The sequence below is a fragment of the Ichthyophthirius multifiliis genome (assembly GCF_000220395.1).
Source record: "Ichthyophthirius multifiliis unplaced genomic scaffold scaff_1120509251164, whole genome shotgun sequence".
Classification (NCBI taxonomy): Eukaryota; Ciliophora; class Oligohymenophorea; order Hymenostomatida; genus Ichthyophthirius; species Ichthyophthirius multifiliis.
In genome coordinates, this window is record NW_004086143.1 from 123,684 (window position 1) to 133,205 (window position 9,522).

General features: G+C 15.5%; 1 protein-coding gene across 1 annotated transcript, besides 14 other annotated features; it reads right to left on the reverse strand. All coding sequences in view use genetic code 6, as the record gives it.

Moving 5' to 3' along the window:
• The first annotated feature begins 123 nt into the window (after positions 1 to 123).
• Positions 124 to 156: a microsatellite.
• A 1,007-nt stretch (positions 157 to 1,163) lies between these two features.
• Positions 1,164 to 1,195: a microsatellite.
• A 1,382-nt stretch (positions 1,196 to 2,577) lies between these two features.
• Positions 2,578 to 2,648: a microsatellite.
• Positions 2,586 to 2,648: a microsatellite.
• A 369-nt stretch (positions 2,649 to 3,017) lies between these two features.
• Positions 3,018 to 3,072: a microsatellite.
• Positions 3,073 to 3,093: 21 nt separating this feature from the next.
• Positions 3,094 to 3,167: a microsatellite.
• Positions 3,168 to 5,865: 2,698 nt separating this feature from the next.
• Positions 5,866 to 5,924: a microsatellite.
• Positions 5,866 to 5,950: a microsatellite.
• Positions 5,866 to 5,952: a microsatellite.
• Positions 5,953 to 6,147: 195 nt separating this feature from the next.
• Positions 6,148 to 6,204: a microsatellite.
• Positions 6,205 to 6,238: 34 nt separating this feature from the next.
• On the reverse strand, positions 6,239 to 7,350 carry IMG5_151910 (hypothetical protein). Its single transcript, XM_004030830.1, has 3 exons — positions 7,304 to 7,350; positions 6,635 to 7,237; positions 6,239 to 6,584 (listed from the first exon to the last, which is right to left on the reverse strand). Exons 2-3 carry the CDS (start codon positions 7,193 to 7,195, stop codon positions 6,318 to 6,320), a joined length of 828 nt encoding a protein of 275 aa, XP_004030878.1. The 5' UTR covers positions 7,196 to 7,237; positions 7,304 to 7,350; the 3' UTR covers positions 6,239 to 6,317.
• Positions 6,704 to 6,751: a microsatellite.
• Positions 7,351 to 8,767: 1,417 nt separating the features above from the next.
• Positions 8,768 to 8,802: a microsatellite.
• Positions 8,771 to 8,802: a microsatellite.
• A 145-nt stretch (positions 8,803 to 8,947) lies between these two features.
• Positions 8,948 to 8,978: a microsatellite.
• Positions 8,979 to 9,522: the final 544 nt, after the last annotated feature.

Here is a 9,522-nt window from a genome sequence, read left to right on the forward strand (position 1 = left end):
GTTTATTTTATCAGGGAAACTATGTTGATATTTACAATTTTAACCATATCTACAAAAACCTTTAGAATAAAATTTGCAGAAGTTTTCTTATTAATTGTTTTTGATTTTATTATTGTTCTAGAAATTTCTATATTAATTATTTCTTTATTAATTATTATAAGGGTTTTTTGATAATTCAAAATTTTAATTTTATGTTTAATTATTTTAATTTTAATAATTTTTATTATTTCTTCGCTTTTATGATTTATATCATATTTTATTCCTTTTTAAAGAGTGTATATATAAACTATTTTTGCGGTTTAAGGATCATTGTCATAAAGGGCATATTCATACCTAATATCATTAAGTTTTATTAGTTCATTTCTGAATAATAAGTTAATTTGTTTAGTTAAATAGTTATTAGCTTAACCGCAGGCTTTGACATATATTTTTTCTTAATTTTTTAGAGCTCCTAAAATCCAAGATTTAATATTCTTATCACTTGTTTTACTTGATATGTTAATATTTTCGGATTTTTAATTTTTGACGATTTTTATTATTTTTTGATATAAATTTGTTTAAAATATAAAAAATTAATAAATAAAGAAATATCAATTATTTCCACTTTTTATACATTTCAGCTCTTTCTTTTCTCCTCATTTCTATTTGTATAGGAATGTCTAAAATATATAAAATTGAGAAATAAAGCTTGATTTATTATAAAATACTTTAATTTTATTTATTAAAATAATTTTTACATATTTTTAAATAAAAGTTCTAAATTTATTTTATTTTAATATTTTCTTTTATTTGTTTTTTTATTAAATTTTATATACTTTAAATATTTTTTTATTTTTGATCCCCCCCACCCCCTTCTTCCTAACCATTTTTCAAAACTAATACACAAAAATTAAAGTTTTATATCTAAAGTATCAAAATTAATAACTTTTCAAAAAATAGGAAAAAAGGTTTCAATCGAAAGATACTAAAATGCCTTAATAAAATTTTAGAATATTCGAAAAAATACAAAAAATTCAGAAAGATGAAAGAAATAACTGGGAATATAAAAAAAGAAGTAAAAATAATATGAATAATAAAATAAAAAAATAACTAAATATATATTTACTATTTAATAAAATATATAAAAATATTATATAAATTTTTATTATATATTATTTCGCTTCTATTAATATATTTTATATATTATTAATATATTGATATTATATAATAAATTTTTATTGTTTCCTTAATGTTTTTTAAAATAATGACTTTTATTCTTTGATTGTTTTTATAATAAAATAATATAACTAAATAATTTATTAATAATATATATTTTTTTGTTTACATTATATTAATTAATAAAGGTTAATTTTTATTTTCTTATTAAATATTACTTTTTGATTCTTAAATTGACCATAAAATTTTAAAAAATATCAAAGTTTTTTTGGTTTTTTTTTTTAAAAAAAAAATAGTCAAAACACATGATAGTATTATTTCATTATCCATTATATTAAAAAATTAAAAATTAAAATCAACTTTTTAAACTATATTTATAAATGTTTTTTATGTATTTGTTTCCTATTATTTAAATTTCCTAGAATATTCTAAAAAATTTGTGTAGCAAATAATAATCGAAATAGTTATTTTTTGATTTATGTATTTTAAAAAATTTTATTAAATAAAAATAAAGAATATATAAAATAAAAGATTTAAACATTCATAAATTTTTCATATACACTATTAAGTTATAATTTATTAATCACATTTTTTATTAATATGAGCCAAATATTTAATTTTTTTATTTATTGAGTTCTTTTTTTTAAAAGTATCTGTATTTATTAAATATAGATCTATGTATTTTTTTCATTTTTATGACTTATAAATTTACAAATTTATTAATTAAATAGAATTTTTCTTTTATTCTGTAAAAAATAATTAAATATATATATTCAGTTCCATTGGAAATTTAAAACTTTTATTAGATTATAACTCTTTGTTTATTTCTCTTTTTAATTTGATTTCAAAAAAAAAAAAAACTATTAATGGCTTATCTATAGAATGTTTTTCTTTCATTTTTTTCTAAGATCCATATTTTGTAAAAAAACACTATTATTATTCTTCTTTTGACAGTAATTCTCAATAAAATTTTCCATCTTTTACCAGCCACATAAAGATCTTTTACATTATATTTAATTTACTTAAACTGTATTTGTTTAAAGTTTAAGATTTGTTATTTATGAAGTACTCTAGCCATGAAAAAAAAAACTTAATCATTAAAAATGACGTACTCGAAGTTTTTGTTATTATACACTTTTTTCATATTTTTTCTAAAAATTTCAAAAAAAACCTTCATTTATATTTGAGTTAAATACCTTTCTTAAAAGAGTTATTCTCCTTAGTCTTTAATTTATTTTTTTAAGTGTAAAGATAAAAATAAGTTATTTTTATAAAATAATTTTATAATTAATTATATTTTATATTAAAATAACGACTTTAATTATTATTTTAATACTTGTAATGTTTTATATTATTTTTTTATTTTTTAAAAAAATCTTCTTATATTAGATAATAATTTTTATGAAATTTTTTAATTTTTAATTCTTTAATTTTCAGTTTCTTCTTCAATTTTTCACTTTTATCTTCGATTTTTCAGTTTCTTATTCAATTTTAAGGTTCTTTATTTGTCAATTTCTGTATATTTTTATCATAAATTCTATTTATTTATAGAATTATTTTCTTTTCTTTTGTTTTTATTTTTATTTTTATTCTTGAGTTCATTTTCTCCAAAGAGTTACTAAAGAAAATGGTTTTCATTGATATTATTATAAAATTAGGATTTATTTATAATTCAAGTGTTTTTAATGATACATAATATTTTTTAAAAAAATAATAAATATTCAGCTGAAAGTTATTATTTTTCTTAAATTTAAATATTTAATTAAAAATATAAATCAATTTAAAATTACTTTTTTGTGAAATTTTAAACTTATATATTAATTATACTAAAAATTAAGTATATATGATTATATGAAAAATACATTTTATTGTTAATATATTTTATATATTTTGTTTTAACTTTATTATTTATATTTTGATGTATAATATTAATATTTAAATTGCTTTGTTAACTTTTAGACAATTCCTTTGTCTACTTTTAGTCAATTCCTTTGTTAACTTTTAGCCAATTCTTTTTTGGATTTATAATATGAAAAACTACGCTCAACTTAAGTAGTTATAGGGAAATACAAAACTTTTAATATAAAATCACTCAATTTATTGAATTAAGTCTGTAAATTTTTATTTTAAATAATTTTATTATTTATCTAATCAAATAAATCTTTAAAATATTTGAATTCGTATATAATTCTAATAATTAAAATTTATTATTTATTAAGAAACTATATATTTATATAATTTTAATAAATTTTAAACCTAGGAATTGTTTGCATACATCAAACTTTTTCAATTACAGATTTTTATTTTTCCCAAATAATTTCTTAAACATTTTTATATTCATAATTCAATTCTTAATTAATTGATTCTTATTTACATATGGTTTCCAATATTATTAAAATAATTTTTATTATTAAAACTAATTAATCCTTAATTTCTTATAATTTTTCATATTAGTTTAAAAAATAAATAAATTAAGTTTAATAAAATTTATCTATTATATTTTATAAGTGTTATAGAAATTTTGATATTTATATATTAATTATAAACTATTAATATATTATTAACTAAATCATTTTAAAGCTTTTCTCACTTATTTTTTTTAATATTATAATTTAAAAATTTAATATTTTTAATTAGCAAAGCAAAAGCTATTTAATAAAGTAAAATTAACACCAAAAATATTAAATACATATATAATTTTTAATTATTAAAGTTTTCTCACTTGTTAATATATTTAATCCTTTTAAAATTTTAAGTGTATTATGAGAGCCAAACTTAAATAAAATATATTGTTAATAAACAATATTTCTTTCTTCATTTAAGTTATTTTATTCAATTTGCATTCCAAGCACCTTCATAAATTAATCATTTTAGATATGCCCATAAGTCCTCAATGGGTCTTATAGGAGATTTATAGCAGTTTTACATTTTTAAATATAATTATTTTTTTCTTCTTTTAAAAATATTTATACAAAACCTATATAATGAGAGCAAGTAAGCCAGATCTGAACAAAACAAATTATTTTATCCCTAATACAACTTGATAATATTAAGAAACAAATATTTTTTAAAGTATTTATATCTTTATATTTATTAATTAACAAGTATTCCACATTGTATATAAAAAAATACAATCCACATCAAAAGCTTAGTTTATATTTAGCTTTATAAGTAGACTTAGTATTTTTTTGAGATAAAGTGACATTAATAGAATAAAACTATTGTTTCCGCTCAAAGACAATATTACTAAATGTAAAATAAATTATATAATCTAATTAATAATAAAACATTTTATATAATTATTAATTATAAAATAGCAAATTAATGCTTTTCTTAACAATTATAATTTATTTTTTAAATCATAATTATCAAAAACTATTGAAAAACAATTAATTTAAATCAAAATAAAATATGAATTAGGAATTTTTATTTTATGTCTTTATTTTTAATAAAAAATACAGAAAAACAATATATGAACAAATAAATTATATATTAAACTAAATAAAAAATATTGTTATATCTATAAAATACAAAAAAAAATTATAAATAGTGTACTTTTATTTATTTTTTCATTATAAAAATTTAAATATATGAATTGATGCTTTTGAAATAAAACAAAAAATAAAGCAATTAATATTTTAAAACAATATTCTGCCCTCACCCATTAAAAAATTAAATATTTATTGAATTCTTCTTTTTTCGAATTTAATGTTTATTAATTTAATTCAATTTAATCCAATGCAAAATTAAACTTGAATCTGAATTTAGATTCGAATCCAAAAAACAATTGTTTATACTCAATATATTTTTCGTTTATTTTACTTTTATTTTATCTTTTCTGTATTTTTTTTTAGTTCAATTATAAAAACAAGGTTAATATTAATTTTTATTGATAATGTTTTTTTAAAAAATAAAATTAAGTAAAAATAAATAAAAACAATATGAACAAATAATTATTTTTTTTTTTTTTTTTTTCAAACTTAAATACTATATCTACACATTGGGCATTTACTATTTTATGTTGAAATTTTAATCCATTTTTGAATACATTCGTAATGAAATTAGTGTCTACATGAAAGTTTAAGAATTTTATTTTCAAAACTTTATTCTTAGTTTTTTTCTTAAAACTGAAATTCTTCAAGGCATATTGAGCATTCTTTTTGATTATAATCAAATTTACTTTTTGCATTAATTATATTTCTATTTATATTCTTTTCGAAATGAAATTATGAAAAATAAAAAGAAGTATATCCACATAAATATACAAGAAAAGTTTATTAAATAATAGAAATTAACTAAAAAGATATATATAAATATTAATTGTAATATTATTGAAATATTTAGCAGTTTAAATAAAAAACAAAAAATAAAATCCAAAAAATATATTTATAAAATTTATTAAATATCTTAATTATATCCAAAAAATAAATGCTTTTCTTGTAAAATATTTTAATTAGTAATCACATATTTTCTTTGTTAAAATTATCAAAATATACTGGATTAATATTACTTACTAAAAAAAAAAAAGAGAAAAAGTATATTCTTTTTATGAAAAGCATATAATTGTTATTAAAAAAAAATTAAACTTAAAAATATTAAAGTCTTTTAATATTTAAAAATTCTACTTATATCTAAACTTTAAAAAAAAATAGTATTAGTAGTTTATTAAATCATTTTTAATTCAATTTATCTTATTTTTATTATAGTTATTAATAAAAATAATAAAAGTAATAAAATAATAAAAATAATAAAATTAATATATAATAAAATAACAAATTACTAAAAATAAATAAAAATTATATTTTTAAATTATAATATTTATAAAATTATATTCAAATTTTTTATTTTTTAATTCTATTTATATATTAAGTATTTATTTTACCAAATATTATTATATTTTTAAATATAGTTTTATTAAAAAAAAAACATTTTTTTTTATTTATGATACAAAAACTAAGGTAAAAATACAAATAATTTAATATTATATTGAATAAATAAAATATAAAAAATTATTATTATTGAAATAAAATATATACATTTATAAATATTTATTAATTAAATATAATTAATAAATAAAAGAAAATTTATTTAAATTTAATAAAAAATTAAATAATATTAAAAGATATAAATAAAAAAATAAATAAATAATTATATATAAATCATCATGGGACATAATCAAAAGTATTAGGATCTTCTTATCTTCTAGTAATATAGTCATCTTAGAGGTCTTCTATACATTTTTTAAATTATTTTACATTTGGATAGAATGTTTTTGAGCAATTTTTAACTAAATTAATAGTTTCTTCAAGTAAATCCTTATAACTCATAACTTTTTTAGATTTCATAATTCTCACAATATAAGCTTTGATAATCATAACTCTTGATTACTCAACTTCTTTATCAATATTTTCTTATTCTTTTTATGAAATCTATATATATAAAAAAATAGATTTTAAAATAATAAAAAATTAATAAATACATAAGTAAATTATTTAGGAACAACAAAAATAACTTTTTTTTAATTCTCAAAAGAAGTATTTATACTAACAATACTTTCTAATTGGTTTTTTATAATACTTTCTAGCTGGTTATTTTACCCTCCTTCAAGTTACAAAATCTTATTTTTAATAAGCGGAATCAAATTTATATCAAAAATTTCCTTTGGAATTTTCGTTTTTATTTAAAGATCTTTTAAAGTACATTAGTAATTTTTCTCATCATTAATTTATAAACAAATAATCATTTGATAAGTATTTGATTTTAATGCATATTTTCCTTAAAAGTATTTATTGTTATTGCTTACAAAAAGAAGCTCGGCAGAACCCTCATTAAAAAGCCAAACAAGCTTTCTATTTTTATATGAATTTTAGTATTGTTTTAAATATTAATCCATTTGGGCTTAAAAGCATTTCGGAAATGAAGTTTAATCATTTTATATTTTTTTCAAAGGCCAAGCTACACTGTTTAAAATATAAATTTATATATTTTAGCTTACATTTAAGCTTCTGTAATTATCGTTTGTTTCTATGTCTTATATCATATTTTAAATTCTTTATATTGTTGATAAGGCACCTACATTATTCTTTTTTTTTTTTTTTAAAAAAAAAAAAAAAAAAAAAAACTATACTAAAATAGATATTATTTTTACTTTAAAATCTGTTATTAATTATTTCTCTTATTATAAAGATTTAGATGAAAAAGTTATCAACCTTCTACATAATTGCTTTTGGAATGTAATTAAAAATTCATCCTTTTATGTTGATAAATATCCAAAGAATTATATTATTTCTGTTTTTTTCTGTAAAAACTCTTAATCATTTTACTCTGTTTTTATTTAGAAAAATTTAAAAATAAGTTATGATATATAAAATATACATGTTTTCATTAAAGTATCACAATAAATAGCTAAATTATTTGCTGAAGCTTTACAAGGAATTAATCCTTAATAAAAAGAAAGATTTGTATTTCTTTAGAATATAATATTATCATTAAATAACAATTTATTTTATTCATCTATATCTTTTTTTAACTAAATAATTTCCAAAACAAATTACAAAGCTAAATCCTCTAATTTTTATAATAAATAATATAAAGAATTATCTTTAATAAATAAATACTTTTATAATCATTTAGAGTTTTAATTGGAGTAGGTTTAAAATTTTTAAGCTTTTAATCCTATTCAGAATATATATCAATAATTAATTTTTCATAATATTTTTTTAGAAATTCCCCCATTCTTTCAAGAGAAGATTAATCTCTATTTAGTAAAAAAAAAAGCTGTTTTAATTCTTAGTTCTTTTTGTGTTTTAACATGTAAAAAATTCCTTATTATTAATCAAGAATTTTTTCAGATTAATTTTTTATAAGAATTTCGTTTATTTACTATTAAATTAAAAGTTTAGATTTAGGATAATAATTATGTGCAAATTTATCCTCAAATTAAATTATATTTAATACATCACTTACATAATCAGAAGTTAATTTTGAAGATAGTTATTATACAATTTAATTTAAATAAATACATTGCTTATAAATCTAAAATATATATATATTTATATATATTTTACATTCTTTATATAAGGTATTTAAAATTTCTCTTTATAAAAATCATAATTTATAAGATCTTCATCATCCTCATCCTTATTTTAATTTTAATTTAAAATATGAGCATCACTATCTACAACTATTTTTCCAGTTTATAAATTTAAATGGACTTTAACTTCTCTTTTAAACCCTTAATCATAAAATAATTGAATAACTTATTTTATATTTTCTTAAGTAAAATCTTCAGATTGCCTTGCTTCTTAAACGGCTTTAAAAACTGATTCAATTAATTATATAGAAAGTTTTTCAAAATATTATTTTCTAAAAAATTTAAAGTTTTAGAAAAAAAGGTCAATGTTTTAATGATGTACAAAAAACTTAGAAATCCATAAATTTAGGATGAGGAAATTATTGTATTATGTAGATATTAAATTTATTAAACTTATTCCTGTTGGATTTTAACTTTACAAAAAGAGAAGTTGTTTCACTATTTTATTTACATATTCTTCTATTTGTTTTATTACCCAACTTTTTATTTATTCTGTGTTTGTTAATAATCTTGTTTAGCTTTTTTTTTTTTTATTTTTTTTTTATTTATTTTTTCTACTTAACTAAATTTGTATAATCTTTATTTGTAAAATTTATTTCTTCTCCAGTTTCAAAATATCTGTTTACTTTTGCTGTGTTTTCGTTTAATAAATTAAATAGGTTTTTTATTTATGTTTATAGAAGGATTTATGAAGACATTTTTTTTTTTTTGTTTATTTTTTTTTTTGTTTCTAATAAATGAAAAATTTATTTCTTTATTTATTCTAATATTAATATTATAATTATAAATATAAAAAAATAAAGATATATTTCTAAATATGTTTTTTTAAAAATAAAAAAATAAAATATAAACTTTAGAAAGTTTTTTGTTTAATTTTTTTACAATCTAAAACATATTTTTTTTTAAAAAAAGAAACCCAGATAAAAAAAGACTTTATAGATAGAGGTTATTTTATTTTATTTTTTTTAAAAAAGATTTTATTATATGATTTTTTTTCAAAAAATAAAATTAATTAAGTTTATTATATTTAAATTAATAATTTCAAAGAAACAACAAGTTATCATAGTTTTTTTTTTTTTTTTTTTTAAAGAATAATATTATTATAAAACTTTTAAGATAAATTTTCAATTAAAAATATTTTTAATTTTAATAAAATATTTTTTTTGATACTTTTAGAGATAATTAATATATATAAAAACATTTTTATCTAATTTATATATATATATATATATATAAAAACAAAAATATAGTTACAAAAAAATCATATTTCTCCT